Genomic DNA, 18,791 nt, shown 5'->3' on the forward strand with positions numbered 1-18,791 from the left:
GCTTTGAAAGGAGATTAAATGAATTCATGGAGGATAAAATATAAAAGACTATGAACAACAGCTAGTCATAAAGTTTATGTGTTACTTTAAGTATCACAGTACTTTCATATACAGTACCAACTGCTGAGGAACATTAATGAAATGGCAATCTTGGGTTTGTGTCCTGCTTGTGGGGTTCCTATCAATATCTCATAGGCCACTGTGAGAATAGCAAACTGAGCTAGGTAGGGCTCTTTTAATGTTCTGACATTAATTTATGAATAAAGCTTTTATTTAACAAGGCATAGGACAAAGCAGCATACCGCTGGAAAATGTGCAGAATCTCTTATGGAATGTCTTCATGAAAACCAAAGGCTGACATATTATTTGGAGAACATAGGACATTCCTAATGGTTGGATTATTAAAAAATAAAAAAATGCTACCATTTTGCTTCCATGTCCACTGTTCATTAACCAAGATGAACTAATGAAAATTTTGTAATGTAGCTAAGTCCTGTCCAACACCAAAAAGCTCCATTTGTTTAACAACTTGTTAATAATATAATTTCATTATGCTCCAATTTAAGACACTGAAAAGATGAGGTTATCTCTGCTTACCTTCTTTCTGAGCTGATCAATATTCAGCTGATAAGTTTACTTTTTAAAAAAGCAAAGTTATAGACTTTTGTGAAACATGCTATTTGAGAGTCATACAGAAGTTTGTAGTTGTGGATAATTTTAATAAGGTATGATCTTGAGAGTTCCAGTTTTCTTCAAAATCTGCAGAAAGGAACTCTATTCATATATAGTGCAACACGAAGTTTAAGAACCTCTTCAGGAAAAAAAAAATCTTATGTGAATTTGCTTCTTGGCATCTAAGTAATCTACAGGGAAAAAAGACTAGCAATAATCAAAAATATTAAAGCAAAGCAGAGAAATGAATGAATGCAGAAGGAACCCATGAAAATAAAATTTGGACAGGCTTCCTCTACCTGGCATTCTCTAGAAGTTTGGGGACCACAGTTCTCAGGAATTCTGGGGGTTGTAATGACAACACTTTTGGAGGGTACCATATTGAGGAAGATTGGGGGAATAGAAATTCAGCAATATAAAGCAGTAATATGACACTAAATATCTATGTATAATGGCCATTGAAAATGAAATAAACATGTAAGTTGTTACTAATCTTACAGAAATTAGGTGAAATGGAAGTGAATGAAAAGGCTCTCTGCTGTTCAGAAATGAGATATACTGCCAGATATGGGGGCATAGGGTAATGGCCTTAGGCTGCCATTCTCTAGACATTTATATTGCTGCAAGCCCCACTGAACTCTATGGAAGATATTCTCAGATGGCATACAATGGAAAGAGAGAAAGAGAATACATGAATGCTTTTTTTGGCAATAATTAGAATACTACTTTTCTTTCTATGCCAATTTTCTCCATGGGTCCCCATCATTCAAAGCAACTATTCTGATCTTGGATGATGAGAATGGTCATCCAACAATATCTAGAGATCCAAGATTGGGACTGACCTGTCTATCCATATGATAACTAAAAATGTACATACTTATAGAAAGAAATTATGCTTTTGTATGAATTAACCTGTAGTTAGGCACTATTTCCCTAGCATTTCCTAATATATGGACTTGATATTGGTTAGGGAAGTAGATGCCTAAGTTGTTATGTATGTCATTGAAAACTATAAATCCCAATTTTTGTTAAGAGCCATGTTGGCTATCATGTAACATTAACAACCAGCCTCCCAATTTGACAAAAGAGAAAAATATATTTAAAATATCCATTAAAACATTTTAAGATACTTAATAGTCAGGCAATACAATTTCCATCCCTAATTTTACAACTTAGTTGAACTTTCAAAATACTGTACGACATTTAAAATCCTAACTAATTCCTTGAGGATTGAAGACTCCAGACAGGAACCAGTTACATGCTCTGAAAGAAAAAGAAAATCTTTTCAAATGTAATCATTGCAAAGGGCCCCCCATTGATTGCTTGAGATCAATCTCCTATCTTTTAATACATCCTAGAACACCTGGGAGGCGAGCAGCAGCTACGGATCAATGGAGTCATTCCCATTTTACCCTCTAGCTCTTGTCTTAGACATTAGGGCTGAAAATAAACAGCACGTATCTTTTTGCAACCCAGAATAGCATTGTTTCTCATTCTTTTGCCCATCAATTGCTACCGTTGGCAATGACATGTTGATCGGGTAGGATTTGGGGCTGTTTTTTCTACTTTTGATGTGGGGGTGGATGGGAAACCATTTAAACATTTTAACAAGGAGAATAGACTTACTGGAGGCTTAAATCACATATTCTACTTCATTTTCCATTGCAGGAATTTTTTTCTATATAATTTTGGGGGTGCTAGTGGCTAAAAGGGTGATGGGATTCATCCAGTTGGCCTTATCTGGCAGTCGCCACTCTTGCTCATGAATTACTATGTTATGGCTATTACTCAGAATAGTTGATGAATTATCTACAGCCAATTATTTAGTTATTCTCCTCCTTCCAGGCCTCCAATCATCATCTTACTCCCACTCCCATCCCATGCTTAAAAAGAACATCTTGTTGAGTGCTGTGCCAATCTTCTGTATAATCATATTCATCTGTGTTTTCTGTGCAGATCACACCCTGGATTGTTAAGGAGTTGTGCTACTAGCAATTTCCTTCAATATTCTATGTTGGAACTGCTGCACGGAATTCTTTCTTCCTTTAATAGAGTATGCCAGGAATGGCACTATGTTATCCATTTCCTGTTTGAAACTGCGTTTTGTGCAGAGCTGCTTCTTATGATATGTTTTGTAGTTACATGTTGACAGTTATGAAAACTGTGCCAATAGGAACTGGGATAATTTTTATCTGCTAGCAAGCCTCAATCCTTTTCTGATTGTCCATTATCAATTGTTCATTGATAAAATCTGAAGTCATATACTTATGCACCTTTTCAGCTCTCCGCTAATACAAAGCTATATAAAATGTACATGATTTTCACATGAACTTGTATTTCTGGGAGAAAAAAACCTAATTGGTATGGATCTTAAATAGAACAACAGAGACAAGAGAAAAGAAGTCCTCTGGAGCCTTTACAAAGACAGTGCCAGAGCTTTAGTGCCACTCTCCTGCAAGAGAGGCCTTGTCCTACAGTGCCACCCATTCTTAAGTCATGAACACCAAGAAGGATCTCCTAGAAAGGCAGTAACAGAGATAGGAGTGTGTGGGATCAGGTGGCCATTAAATTATTTCAGAAGGAAATCATTTTGGGCTTTATGGGGAACACACGTTAATTAGATTTGGAAACAAGGTGGGAGATAATGAACTTGATGCAAAATTGGCCTGTATCAGGGGTGTGCAACTTCCAATGGCTTAAGGGCTGCATCAGGTTTTGAGTGGCATGCCAAGAGAAGTCAGGAAGGATTTTGGGAAGCAGCTTCAGGATTTTGTAGGGATTAAATGGGTACCTTAAGCAATTGGAAGGCTTAAGTATCTACTTTGCCCTTTAAATCTCCCCAGTTTGGGCCCACTCACTATAAGAACTCTGAAAGTCACAAAGTGATGCTGGTAAGTAACCTGCAGCAACCAGACTGTGCAACTCAGCTATACAGTACATAGTCCATGCCCTCTGCACCAGTCAGTATCCTAGTGACCAGATTTAAAACCAGATCCTTTTCAGAGAAAGTGCAGCCCACATTCAGCACTTGAAATTGTTCTTATCTAGCCATAATTATGGTTTGAATTGTAGGAAAAGTGCTTCTTTTCTGATTTTGAAAAAAGCAGATATAATTATTTACCTGCATTCCAAACATACAAAGTCTCTTCTTAGAATCTGGAAGACAGAGTCCTGAAAGTGCTTCCTGTTAAAGATCCCATCATATTCTTATCATATCCTTGCTGCAGAATCAGCCATGGAAGGAAAGCAGAGAACAAATAAGATCAGGAGAAGGAGAATTTTTCTTTAACATAATTTATAACATAATTTATTGTGAACCGCCCAGGGTCCCCCGAGTGGGGGAGATGGGCGGTAATAAAAATATGACAAATAAATAAATAAATAAATGGAGTCAGATATGTGGATGTACCTTTAGTGTGGTGCATTTCAAAGGGTATCCCATAGATACTTTTCAAGTCACTTGTTACATTCATAGGAAACAAGGTTTGAACCAAAGACTTTACAGCCGCAATATTGTGCCGATCACATATAAATAACCAAGCAGTTTGTGAAGTTTAAATATACTTAAAAGAACTCTACTTCTGCAATTATTTTCTTTAATTTACTATATTTTACTTTTGTAACTATAGTTTGTTAATTTTTATATTTTGTCTTTTCCCATGGAGATAAGATACTTGTAAATGAAACCTACCTACTTACCTACTGTAATGGTATGTGGGAATGACCTTGAGGGATAAGAGGAAGAGATGCTACCTAGGGAATAATCAGATTAAAGGGGGAGCAGCCTGCAGTTGCATAATGGGCAAAGAAAGAAACTTAAAAAGTTTAAGTTTTAAGAAACTTAAAAAGGATCTGCCGTAATGTATCAGGCTGTTTAAAATGATGGCGGGAGATTTGTATTTTCAGACTTGCAACATTCTGTTAATGTAGCCTTACAATAAAGTAGAATGAGCTCAACTGTCATGTTTCTGGTCTGGTCTACTTGGGAGGCTGACACCTATCTATCTTCCTTCTTCCCCTCCTTCCCTCCCATTAAATCTCCAGACAAAGGAGTTAAGCTTTCAAGTCTGTAAAAAATGTGTTGTACTTATTACCATTCAGTGTATTGTACATATGAATGGAGAAATTTGGGGACACATTAAACCTTGACATCTTAAATGAAATGTCATAATTCTGAACTTTAAAAATCCCAGTTCCCCTGCTTTCAAAAACACTCTCATAATCAACCCTATACTATATGGTTAGTAACCTCTTTTATTGTGGTTAGTAACCTCATTTACTGAAGTGTGTGGTAATATCCATGTGCTGGTTTGTTTTATAAGAAGTGAGGAAAGATGCTGCCTTGATATTTTACCTGCTTTAGTATAGATTGGAGTTCCCTGTTTGACCAGAGGTCAGATAGCAGCAGTCGGGCTGCTTCAGCTGCTTTTGGATAAGATCTGTAATAAAAAAAAGCAGAGCTATAAGCGAGAGAGAGAGAGAGAGAGAGAGAGAGAGAGAGAATGCATATTTTGGGGCCAGGCCTAATCACAACAAATAATAGTGATTCACATATATTTTAACTTGATCAGTGGTTCTGGAAAATTAATAAAATATCCCCCAGGTTTGTCAATGTCCATGTTATTTCTTCACGAATTAATATTTTCAAGAGTATATCCTGTGGTAGTACATTCTGGTCAACTCTATAAATGAAAAAGAAAAGGTAGATTGTCACTGAGGTATGTGTAATTAGCTGGCAGATATGAATGTCCCTGCACAAAGACCTGAATAGAGTAGTCTACCATCTGTATGTGGGGAAGGGGGATATCTCTAACATTTTGGTGGTATCATCTTCCCTCAGTGAAGTCTGGATTGTGGCAGGTGCTTCATTTCATGAAATGTTTGAAAAACTCAGCTCTCTTGATCACAGTCTACTTCAATCCTAGAGGAGGTGTGGTTATTGTGGGAAGATGGCACAAACAAGGCTGCTTCAGCCAGTCCTGCAGTATGTAGAATACCTAGTATTTAGTATTATGGTATGCCACTGAAATGGATATGGTATGTAGACAAAAATCATACAATAAGTGTAAAATACTTCTAGGTAACACTGTATGACAACATTGCATAGTATCATTGTCCTGTGCCCCCCAATCTCTGATCTATATCATTACTCACCCATTTCGGCACAGGCCTACTACATTATTTATCAAGCTGCCAGTCAAATAGGGCTTGGCCATCTGTGGGTTGGACATGATTAGGTTCCTCAGGGCATAGCAAGCTGATGTCATAATGTCTCCATAGTTGCTAGAACCTGGAGCCTGGAGGGCGAGAAGGCGAGTCACATCTGGAAGCACCTGATGAGCTAAAAAAGAGGAAAGAGGCCATCTTTAAATAAAGAGTGGTATAAAAGTCTCTCAAAAGAGCTACTCAGGCTAAGGAGTAGGAGAAATATTAATCACACTCAGATATTTACCAACAGAACCTAGTTTCTCTGTATGTAAAGGTATAGAAAGGAATGCAGCAGATGGTGCATCAGGTAGTGATGTTCATGTAGATTTCCTAATGAGATATATTTGGCCCATAAAGATGAAGCAACATCACTTCATGTGAGAAGTAGCACAGCCCAGAAATGATTAAGTCAGTCTTCTCTTGTTTGTATTTCTGTTGCACAATATATCGCAACTCATCTAATCTTGAACACCCATGATACTAATGAATAAATGAAAGAGCAGCTGAGTGCTACTAACACAGACAACTAGGGAAGCTACTAGAGAAACCTGTCCTATCATGCTGCTCGCCAGATGTGTCAAAGCTGCAACACTCAAAATTCCCAGCCACTGTGCTTAGGGAAATCTGGGAGATGTAGTCCAAGACATTTGAGAATATAACAGGTTGAGGAAGGTTTCAAATATTATGATAAAATAGGAAAAGTGATACCTATTAATTACAGCTGATGAATTTTTTTTAATAAAATGCTCCACAAAAACATATATTTATGAGATTTCAATGTCTTAATTACATGTAACACAGGGATTTTTGCATTTTGCATTGTGGAAGGAAGGGAGAGAGGGAAAGATGTATTAGACTGACCCATGGAATACAAAAATAATGCCTACCCATGGTTTTGTGGAGAATAGGATGTCGAGACATGTTGCTCAGTAGAGATGTTCCAGATCGGACTACTTCAGGATTATTAGACTGCAGGAGCCGTGCTATGCGGGGCAGTCCTTTCTCCTTTAAGGCAATTAGTTGGCTCATTGCGTTTGACATCTAGAGGACAAAACAAAATTACATCTGAAACAATTTCTAGATTGCCAGATAAGGACAAAACATGCAGCATTCAGGATTCCTTATTGCTAGAAGATCATATTAAAAAAAAAAGCTCATCAGCCATTTTGGTATTTTTGCTGTTTCATCATGCTAGCTTTCCAGGAAATGCAGAGCTAGAGCAGGCCTGTTTTTGCATATTATTCACAACTCCTGTGGTGTTCTCTGATAACAAACTGTTAATGGCAAAGCCCTAACTTAGACACGAAGCACAAAAGGCAGTCTTCCTTAGGAAACAGCTGAGGCCTAAGCCCTTAGGAAGTTAGCCTTGTTCAAGACTGTAGTTCCAAGGGTGAAAGTCTGAAACACACACCCTTGGGCAGGTCCCCTTTTTCACACTGTGGCAAATGCCCTGAAGTTATTCTCCACAGTTTTCTCCACATGTAGACCTTGTGGGGAGTGCTCTTTCAGTAAACACATATCAACCATGAACTCCCACATGACACCACCTGCCAGGGGGAAGGAAAGAGGCCAACACAGAGAGAATGCAACATTTTTCTCAGTTTCTCCCCTCATCCCCAAGTTGTGTTCTAAAGTGGATAAGACTACAGTATGCATATATTGGTGCGGAATTAATTTGAAATTTAAGGCTTAGAATAGAGAAATCAGTATGTAGCATTAAAGCTTGCTAATTGCTATATTGTACATTATTTCCTTATTTTACTTTCCGGGGGTACTTATGATTCTTTTTGTTAAGTTTTTGCTAATAAAAGAGAAAAAGAATTTTTTTTTGTTCTGTAATGTACTTTGTTTCATGACTTCTTCTCTGTAGGGGCATTAACTATCCCATAGGTAAAGGTAAAGGTTTCCCTTGACATTAAGTCCAGTCGTGTCCGACTCTAGGGGGTGGTGCTCATCTCCGTTTCAAGCCGAAGAGCCGGCGTTTGTCCGTAGACAGTTCCGTGGTCATGACTAAACGGAACGCCGTTACCTGCCCGCCGAAGCAGTACCTATTAATCTACTCACATCTGCATGTTTTCGAACTGCTAGGTTGGCAGGAGCTGGGACTAGCAACGGGAGCTCACCCCGTCACGCGGATTTGAACCGCCGACCTTCTGATCAGCAAGCTCAGCAGCTCAGCGGTTTAACCCGCAGCGCCACCTCGTCCCTGTCTATCCCATACATTGAAGCAAAAGTAGTAACCAAAGCCCATTAAGGCCAAGTGATTTATCACAGTGGAAGATTGGCTCATAACATTAATTGAACTTGCAGAAATGGTGAAGCTGACCAGTTGGTCAGAGAAAAAGTGATAAAGGCTTTTTTAAAAGACTGGAACCCTTATATGGAATTTTGCTGAAAGACAAAAAAAATGAAATGATGATTTTGGGATCTGGAGATTAAAAATAAGATTAAGAGGTTGGGGGAAAGTTTAAGATGACAATTACTCAATGGAACAAAGGCTGGAAGGCATAATTGTATGTTTTTTTCTTTTCTTCTTAAATTCTTTTTCTTGTTTCTCTATTTCTTATTTTCTATCTTTGTTCTTGTTTATTTTGCATATTTTATTATATTGAAAATTTCTAATAACGATTATGTACATATACGTATACTTATATGAAAGACCGAGTGATTTATTCACATAATTCCTTGCTTCTCAATAATCACTTCCAGTGGGTACTGAGAAGAGGTGAACTGTTAACCCTTAACCTGACAAAGGATGAATAAGGAAACCAAATATTTGTTGAAACTCTTAATCAAATTAGGCATGTAATGCTGTCTTAGCTCTATGAACTGCAGTTTACACACACTTATATATTGTAGAACAAATGTAAAAAATACACAGTTGTAAATGAAAAGCAATTATGTTCCCAATGAATATTTTGCTAATACAAAATATTTTCTCTAATGGAAGAGGTTTGATCAGTATTAACAGTATTAATTTTTATCAGTGGGTTGACTAAACAGACAAAATGGGTACATCTTTCAGATTTAATTGGATTTCAATCACCCTCTAAACAATTTAATTTTTCTCCTGTTTGTCTTCACAGAGTGTTTCCCCCAAAGTCTAACTAAGCATGTAGGGAAAAATATTATATTTACCATTCCTCTGCTTGCAGTCAGATTTTGCAGAGCTCCAGCACATGCCTCCAGGGTAGCATCTTTTTTGCTCTGTTCCATTAAAGACAGGTAGGTGCGGATGGCATCTGAATGATATAGCCAGCTGGAACCTTTGGGTTTATAGTCCTCTTCAGGAAGAGGGAGATTGTATTCATCATACTAAGGACAGATCAGAAAGAAAATCTAAAACATTCAGATAGAGCAAAAGGGCTACATTTTATCACCCTAACTTATCATTTTAGCTTGCTAATTAAATAGGGTACAAAGTATGAGTCAATATATTTGTGCCCTCATGGCACAGGCTTATACAATAGGCACACTTACATAAAATATTAAAGACTTATAGTCATATCTGCTGAAAAATATCTATTGTCGTGAGATGCCATTTATACTTTTTTTCATCACCAGAACTGAATTTGTTCAGTGGTTCAGGTACCAAAACAAATTTAACAATAATAAAAATGCAGTAATTCTAATAGGTTGCCAAAATTCCTGAGATTTGGCAATGTTGCCCCAGGAATTGATAGGATCTGACTGTGATAATCAACATCTCACCAGGTTTCAGTGACATCTTTTAGCATTTTTATATGAATTCTCATGAAATTTCAAACATCTGTTACAAGATTTCACAAAGGATTGCCAAAATTGCATGAGATTTGGGGAACTCATTAAGCTTCAACAATTCATTTTTTTAAAAATACAATAATTTCCTTTTGAGGGGAAAAGACAGATTTGAGACTTGAGCAATTGCTCTGACACCTGCAGCTGCTGGTGAAGGGTAGTTATCCCCAGTCTAGAGAAGAGATGTAGGGTATCGATCCCAAACAAAGGTGCCTTCACTTGAATGTCATCTCCTGCAATCTGTAAATGAAGCAGCTGTATGCCTCACAGCCTACCTCCAGCTTTCCTCTGTTGTTGAAGCAGCCTGTCAAGCTTTTGTCTGTGTAAGTACTTCTGGCCAAGTGGTTAAGATTGGTGTATTTATTCGGCACTTCAGCATCCAGACGGTAGGACAAATTGTGTAGGATACAGATACAGTTCTCCACGGACTACAAGAGTCAAAATAATTAATTACTTACTTATTATACCAGTGCATTTGCCATTGCTATCCTGGATACACACAGAGGTACACATTAATGAGTTATCTGGGTTTAGAGACTGAATTTTTATCTCAGTTTTAAATTCTATTATCCTTACAACAGATCTCCCAGTGAAGTGCTTGTCATAAAGATTCCACCAGAAAGAAGATGAGAAAAATGTTATAAAAACCACTGTGGTTCTGGAAATGCTTGAAACAAAAAGAATTTGTGATAATTGTCTGAGTTTTTCACATAAGGACAGAAATGGGAAGGTAATAGAAGCAAAGCGACTCTATGATTATGAAGAAATTAGTTTTGGAAAATAATAAATCAACAAATACAAGAAAAACCGGTCCATCTTAAAAATTCATGAGACTAAAGTACTGAATGTATATTTAGAGCAAAGCCTAATAGTATTCTAAATATACAATATATGGAATTTGGAATTTAGTAATAATGAACATTTCTTTCTTCCTATCTACATGTGTCCCACAACATGATTTTATGCTTTCTAAAATGCAACTACCATTCTACGAGAAATTTGGAAGTAAAGAAAGGCATTTGAAATTGAGCCAGGGTCTTATAAAAGTGCAGCTCCAATGCTGCATGATATTTTAACCAGATCCCAAGCAATTTTCCCTTTTCACCGCAGTCATGAATATTACAGCCCACAATATTCTGAAGTCTCTGATGTGGTTTTTACGGGAAGGGGCACTGAAAGATACAGTGGGGAGGACTGGAAGAAAAGCTATTCCATATTCATATTTTCACTGGGATTCAGTTCAAGGTTTATTATTCAGGCACCCAAGAGTTGTAGCAATCTATGAAGTATACAGAAAGATCTTTTTGCCTTATCATCCGGCCGATTAGCTGCCACACAATTCTGGGAATAAGCCATCACAGAGTCGATCAATCCTGGGTAGTTTCTCATGGTTTGACGTCCAGCATCTGCAGAACTCAGGTTCCTACAAGGGTCATTTTATAAAGAAAAAGAGAGAATAATTTGTTCAGTCAAGTTGAGATATGGCATGGAGAAAATCATAGAACATCTCAGAAAATTCTTCTTTAAGAGGCAGAAGAATAAGATAAATAGTGAATGTTAGATATGCTTTGAGAATGTAGGCTGAGTAAAGCTCAATTGTATTCTACAGATTCACAAAGAATAATCTCAAAACGATGCCATCCCATATCATTTAGCCTCTGAGAACACATGCAGTTAGCCTGCAGTGCAGTCTATCATTGCCTGCAGATCTCTCCCATAGAACCACCATAAAATTGTGCTTCCTGTTTAACAGAAAGTGTGGGTCTTTTTTCTCATTCCAGATGCCACTTTGGATATGTAAGCTTCATTTTGTGCTTGCAATTTTGATGATTCCTAACTTTATAAAGTATTTTATGTGTGGGTGGTAAATATCAGATTTAGTGGCTTCATCTGAGCTTGTAAATGTAAACCTTGTATTATATCCTGATTGATTAGCAGTTTGATCTTAAACATTCATACTAATTTGCAAACCCAACAGAGCAAAGGAGAGAGAGGGGCCACAGACCACTCACTGAGCACATTGCTTTATGTGCAAAAGGCCTGCATCTGTTGTGGGTAGAGCTAGGAAAGTCTTTACTCAAAAATCCCAGAGAGCTGTTCCCTTTTGTATACTATCTTTCCTCAACCTTTCCAGGTGTGTTGGACTTCAGCCTCCATTATCCCCAGCCAGGAGTGTCAAAGGCTTGTATGGATCATGGAAATTGAAGTCCAACACATCTAGGAAGCATCAGGGAGGAGAATGGTATAGGTCAGGAATGGGCAAGCTTATCATGGCCAGGGAAGAAACAACTAGAATACATGGAGGAATTACACATGTGGCAGGAGCAGGATTTTTTAAGTTTTCCCCCCCAGGATTTCTGTAGTTACAGACTGAGGGTTTGGGATTTTTTAAAATGGTGTTAAGCAATTTTATACTTTCTATGTGTTTCCAATGCATGATGATAGGAAACCATACCTCCAATATTGGGCAATTGTGGGCACAGAACACTCAAACTCATCCCCTTCTACTCAGCTACTTTACAGTTAAGTCTACTACTTACTATGTTTCATAACAGAATAAATAACCTCAATGAAAATCTCTGCGGGCAAATGCTAATAAATTCTTTGATTAGACATTTGGATAAAATAGACTACTGTTTAGACAGGATTACATCTTAATGAATCTGCTGATGGTTGAGTTTTAGACAGCATTTTAAAAAGGAGCAGCAGTAGCATGCAGGTATAGAAAGCAGTTACACATCTGGTCCCAATTACTATAGAGGGAATGTGCCAGGGAGGAGCAAGAAGGAAGATACAATGAAGTAACTGGACTGAAGACAGAGTATGACACATCATATCTTCAATGGGTACAGATGTGATATACTGGAGTTCTTTATAATAAATTACTTAATATGAACAAATTGTATGGATTTTACATTGAAACCAAACACTTGAAAACAACATAATAGGGAAGAAATCTCACATCTGTAGGAGCCCTGGTTTCTCCCAAACACTGTTTTTCAGCAATATAGTTTAAGGAGGAAAGATATTCAGTATTTGCCATTATTATACAATTAGGAGTCAAAAATCCCTCTTAATCTTCTGCAAATCATCCCAAATTGTACCAGTAGCTTCTGATCTATCTTCTGCCTATCCCTGCCCTAAGGCAGTGCTTCAGTTGATTAAATTTTCTAATTGCAAAGATGTTTCATCTGCTCATCCAATAGTGCCTAGTTGCTGGCAGCTAGGAGACTGATAGTGAAAACTACAAGTCAGAACTAATATCTGCATGCCAAGGAGTCTGTTTGATTTTCCTAGGCATGAGTAAAACCTTCCCTGTCCACAAACTGCCTTTTTATAATGTAAACTGGAGTAACTGTCAGGGTTCAAGGAATTTGAGGTAGGAAAGCCAATACGATAGGCCATTCTAAGGAAATGAATAGCCAGAGGCTATTGTTTAAATTCTCAGAAAAGTAAGCCAGAAGGATCGCATTTTAAAAATAAAGCTGGACATTCCTTTTTGTCACAACATATATCTGGCACCTGCATGCCATTTAATTAAAAAACAACCACCACCATATATTTATATTTATATTTATATTTATATTTATATTTATATATTTATATAGATGACTGCATTATCTAATTCAGAAGCTTTGACTAGGGCAATAGAAGAGTTTAGACTGGCATTCTTTGCTTTGTTCATATTCCACCAGTTTTAAAAGAAGCTTAGTGCCTACCTATTTCCTTCTGAGTCAAATCAAAGTACTGCTGCTTATCTTAAAAGCCCTAAATGGCTTGGAACCCAACACTGAAAGAAATGCCTCCTTCATACCAGTCTGCTAACATGCAAGATCCCATTCTTCAAGGTCCAAGATCCCATTCTTCATATCACCAACTTGGCTGAAAGTCAGGCTTAAACAAGGGCCTTTTTAAACAACAGAATCCCAGCTATATACAGAGGGATTTAAAATGTTGCATCTATAAAAAGTGTGATTGTTTACCTTTACATTATTGGTAACACTGTGTTTGTAAATATAGGGAAAAAAACAAAATGCATACAGGTCTTTTGGAAGATAGTTACAGGATAAATTTAAAATCAACCTCAGTGATTTTTAATAATATGATTAAAATATTAATATTATGTCCAATGATGTACCTTAAACAGCCAGTGGCATTGAAGAAAACTTCTGGGTCAATAATTTCTCTTGATCTATTGCTAATACCATCGGACCACCCAGAAAAAGGTATAATAACACGATCAGTCAGAACTGGAAGAGCATCATGTATCAAATCTTCTTTCAATTCATCAGTGGAGGACAGGTTCCAGAGCAATCCTGGAAAGTAAGTGGAAGAGACTTGTTGCTGGAGCTTCCAGCCAGATTCATTTACATATAGACATAGGCAAGATAGACTGATGTAAAAAATCAATCTCTAAACATTCACTAAAGGCAAGCAGGTCTTCCAACTACTGTAAATTATCACTGAAAGATGATATTGGAAGCCTATTTCATGATCATGTTTAGCCTTATCTTAATGCAGGAATATTACTGGAATATGGAACAAAAAAGAAAATATGAGATAAAGCTTTTCCTACTAAGTGGTAAGATTTATTTGTAAACTTCTCCAGTGCATAAAAAAGGCTATGTTAAACTTTTCTAATACAAATTAATTTAAGCACAGTGAATTTCTTGGCTGAATTAAAGGGCTAAATTCAGTCATTTCCAAATCACTTAATCTGTCAACTGCCCTAACAACTAGTTTCCATGTCTTGAAGAGGCGTATCTTTAGGTGTCCAAAGTATCCTTCAGTTGCATTCTGTGACTCATTGCCGTTGTTGTTTCGCATTGCTTTACAACAAAAGAGTACCTGTCAGCTGCTTCTGTATTTCGGTGTTCCCAGTCCTCCTCAGGAGACTCACACACTCTCGAATTCCATTCTGCCGGCGGGTTTCTAATTTGTTAGTTGGGTTTCTGAAAACTAAGTTTCGAAGGGCTCCAGCTGAAGCCTGCTGCACATTCTCATCTGAGCTGCGGAGAAGTTCAACCAGCTTGGCAATGCCACCAAGTCGGTAAACCTAAAAAAGAATGAAATGCACATGGATAAAAACTGTTCATAAAGCTCTGCTGTTCTTTCAATCAATATAAAACATCAATGTAAAAAGTTTTATTTATTTATTTATTTATCAAATTTTTATTACCATGCCTGCTCTTAAAAAGTTAAGAGCAGGCATGAAATATATGCCCTGGCTAAGGAGGCCAGACTACAGAAAGTATCCATAGGTGACCCCCTTGGCACATACACTAGGGAGGTGGAAGTAACAGCTGCTATTTCCCACTTCAGGTCTTAGAACTCCATGAGAGTTTCTTGAGACCCCGATGTTTTTCTTATTTTGAAGTAAACAATAAAGAATGTTTCTGATTGATAAACAGCTGCCTAATCCCAGGGGTCAAAAATGATATCTCCAAAAACTAAGTCATGGTTTGGTTTTACATGTTCCCTTTATGTAAACTGAAGATAAATATACCACTTATTGAAAATTGTTTCCGTAGTTTAATAAATACAGGATTTATACATTTTAAGCAATGGCTGTAACCCATAGTTAAGTCTCAGTATGAGAATGGTGTTATGAATTATCTGACCCAGATCTGTGACACTGACTTGAGAAGAATTGGTCTTTAGTTCTGCCATTAATAAGGGTTGATGCTGAGCAGCACTTATATTGAAGTGACTCAACTGGAATCAGTGTATTCTGGAAGGGAATGTATTCATTCTATGAATAATAGCCACTGCTTGCATTTAATTAAAACATTTTGGGGTGTAGATTGTTTTACTGATCAATAAAATGCTACTGACAGGACAGAGTATAGAAAATTTCCTTCTCCCATCCCAAAATGTGGCCTTCAAGCACTGAGTCTTCAGCTAAGCAATCATCAGGGTGCTATCACTTACTCTAAGTAATGCATGGAGATGCAGGAAATATTCTTTTTTTCCCTACTTAGTGGGGTAGGGAAGATATTTGGAAACCAGGTGCAACTCTATAGCACACATCCCTAACCTTAATTCACCTTCCTTTCAGAATATTTTATTGCTAAGGGCTCTGATTACTTACAATTGAGCAAACTGTTAGGATACCAACTCATGACCATCAGTGGAAGTATTTTTCCACTTCCTTTAATCTGTGTCTTTTCTTGCTTCCTATCCTTTTAGCTCAAAGTGGGCAGGGCCCTTAAAGGATCCTGCCCAGGAAAGAAATTAGACATGATAGTGCTGAGCTTGCATACCTAACTGTAATTCCCATCCCTTTCCTGCCAACCAAGTTATCAAGTTATCAAAACCTACGGTATTTACCTGAAAGGAAGTCTAGTTTAATTAACATTTCAGACAAGAGGGTTTCTTGCAGTTCAGTGACAAAACAGTCAATGTAGTGGTTAATTTTTTTCTAACTGCTGGTCCGACAGTGACAAGCATTCCCTAATTCTCACTCCATGTAAAGGGGAAATCAAATACATTATTCCAACTCCTATGTTGTCTTTACTTTCTGTTGTATTTGTCTGGTCATATACGGAATAAATTCCAGTGGTTCCTATGAAAAGAAGTGGAAAAAGCATCTCTCCTCTTCAAAGACCTAAAGCCCAGGAGTCATGGTGAGAAAGGAGCTTCTACAAACTTGAAAATGGACCACACACACAGCAACACTTTTGGTTTTACTGGAATTTCAAATATATCACAGCTAGCCAGAAATACATGATTTTAATTGTCAAACGCAATCATTGTCATGGCATAGGCCCAGAATCTTAATGTTAAGGTACTCTCAGACTTCACTGAGATATTTATTGTGTGAGGTGGAAAGAGAATAATTTAAGAATAGGTGTTTTTCTTTTTTTTCAGTCTGGCTGCAGAGTTCAGAATGTTCACAGCATTTGCCCATGAACAACCACATTTTATTGTCCAGCACATAAGCGCCATAACAGATTGATTGTACTAAATATTTATATTCCCCAAAACAAATGTATTTGCTAAATAGTACCAGAATCACTAACCATATTGCCAGTTCATTTCAGTAGGTCATGGAAAAGACATATACCCATAAAATCATCAGGTTTAGACGACTTTGTAAATACTGTGTACATTTATAACATGGTATATACAATTACTAAACTGTTTGATGAATTCCTTTACTCTTGTTCAAATTAGCAGTATTTACTTTTGTTTCTGAGAGCTTAGTTATACTCTTATTTACCATCAGTGAGGATTTTAGTACAGGATATTGTTAACCTAACTGTTCTAAAGGAACATTTTAACAATAAAATTGAATACAGTTGGAGTATTTCAGTGGTGCCCTGTTTGCCACTTGGGAAGTAATGCATTGCTTGCTAAATATTCCAAACCCAGGTTTGTTTTCTTAGATACAGTTCTTGAATTCATAATGAATTAAAAATAACCATATTTTAATAATTATTAACTGAATATAATAAACCTTATATTTGTCCTTATTTGTCCTTATTCAAATAAGAGGATTTGAGTATATTCCAAGTCAGGAATGCTTCTAATAGCTGTTTGTTTGGGTTCTCAAATATAAATTATTTGTGGACAAATAGAATACTATGCATATTAAGCAAGTGCGGCTGCAAATCCAAGTTCATTCATCCATGCAATATTCTTTAGTACTATATTTAGGGTTGAATGGACATGTTTTCTCTTCCTACTATGATCTTCCTGTTAGGAAAAAAGTATTCTGACATCATTCTGCTTTTTTAAACTTCTACCATAAAGCTGAAATAACACAGTGAGGAGTGTATTTACCTCTTGCTTGGCAGATTCATCTTGAAAACAGGTGTGCTGGAGGTAGAAAGCACCCATGGCGTGGTTCTTCTCATCTGAGGAACACAGAAGTTGAATGGCTTTCTGGATGGTCATTGTTCCATAATCCACTTCATCATGGCATATTCTGAATATAAAAAGAAGAAACATTCAAAATTGCCTTGGTCATCCTGCAGGGTGGCCTATGTTAAAAGAAAGATGAGTTGTGTGATTCTATTGATTCTTTTGACTGCAAGAGGATCAAACCAGTCCATCCTCCAGGAAATAAAGCCAGACTGCTCACTTGAGGGAATGATATTAAAGGCAAAACTGAAATACTTTGGCCACATAATGAGAAGACAGGACACCCTGGAGAAGATGCTGATGCTAGGGAGAGTGGAGGGCAAAAGGAAGAGGGGCCGACCAAGGGCAAGGTGGATGGATGATATTCTAGGGGTGACGGACTTGTCCCTGGGGGAGCTGGGGGTGGTGATGACCAACATGAAGCTCTGGCGTGGGCTCGTCCATGAAGTCATGAAGAGTCAGAAGCGACTGAACAAATAAACAACAAAATTGATTCTTTTGACTTCTCAGCAGCTTTGAATATACTGTAGTTGTTCATGATTTGAATTGTTTCAAAGTGGTCAAAATCTAAATATAGTTAAATAAACAAAAGAAACATTTGGAGAGGCTTTTGAGTTGGGGATACTGCTATGTGACAGTTCCACCCCTACTTGGAAAATAATGTCATCAAAAGAAGTGTTATATTCAATCTCCAAATCACTGCTAGATATCATTATTATATTAAAAGTTATTCTTTTAACACAGAGTTATTCTTACATTAAAGCTTTACTTCTCAGATTTCTTGCTTGATATACCAGGCTTTTTTGTGCTAATCACAATCCTCTTTAAGTTCCTGCTCTTTACTGATATGGGTCCATAGTACCTGATCTGTGATCTAACTTCTGTTCTGCTGTCTAAGAATGACTCATAATTGTATCAAGATCACATGAAATCATCCTAAATATAAAATGAAAGATTAAGGTAAAAAAAATCACATGGATTGCACCATCTATAACATTCTAATTATCTTTCTACAACAACAACAACAACAACAAGGCAAGATTGCTGTGCTAACTGTTGCATTTGTACAATGAAGAACAACAATGACGAACTGCAAAGTGAAGAATTGAATAAGTTGAATTCCTCATATTTTTCACTTAAACATTGGTATTATTTTGACAATCCAGTCAGAATGAATATTTGGTCAGTCTTCCCATGAAGATTAATTTTCTTCCATTTTTTAGTTTACCGATAGAGAAAATTCTGCTGCTGTATATGTGGCATTTAAT

General features: G+C 37.1%; 1 protein-coding gene across 1 annotated transcript in view; it reads right to left on the minus strand.

Annotated features, from left to right (window-relative positions):
• Positions 1-1,745: 1,745 nt before the first annotated feature.
• PKP1 (plakophilin 1) overlaps positions 1,746-18,791 on the minus strand; it is a 43,155-nt gene continuing 26,109 nt past the window's right edge. Inside the window, exons 4-14 of the mRNA XM_063300072.1 lie at positions 17,443-17,587; positions 14,506-14,713; positions 13,796-13,973; positions 10,966-11,080; positions 9,933-10,085; positions 9,019-9,195; positions 6,768-6,921; positions 5,827-6,013; positions 5,027-5,111; positions 3,794-3,893; positions 1,746-1,935 (exon numbers count right to left, since the gene is read on the minus strand). Of these exons, the coding sequence (XP_063156142.1) occupies positions 3,822-3,893; positions 5,027-5,111; positions 5,827-6,013; positions 6,768-6,921; positions 9,019-9,195; positions 9,933-10,085; positions 10,966-11,080; positions 13,796-13,973; positions 14,506-14,713; positions 17,443-17,587 (1,474 nt within the window). The 3' untranslated portion in view covers positions 1,746-1,935; positions 3,794-3,821. The remainder of the gene's footprint in view (positions 1,936-3,793; positions 3,894-5,026; positions 5,112-5,826; positions 6,014-6,767; positions 6,922-9,018; positions 9,196-9,932; positions 10,086-10,965; positions 11,081-13,795; positions 13,974-14,505; positions 14,714-17,442; positions 17,588-18,791) is intronic.

The sequence above is a fragment of the Candoia aspera genome, chromosome 3 (genome assembly GCF_035149785.1).
Source record: "Candoia aspera isolate rCanAsp1 chromosome 3, rCanAsp1.hap2, whole genome shotgun sequence".
Lineage (NCBI taxonomy): Eukaryota > Metazoa > Chordata > Lepidosauria > Squamata > Boidae > Candoia > Candoia aspera.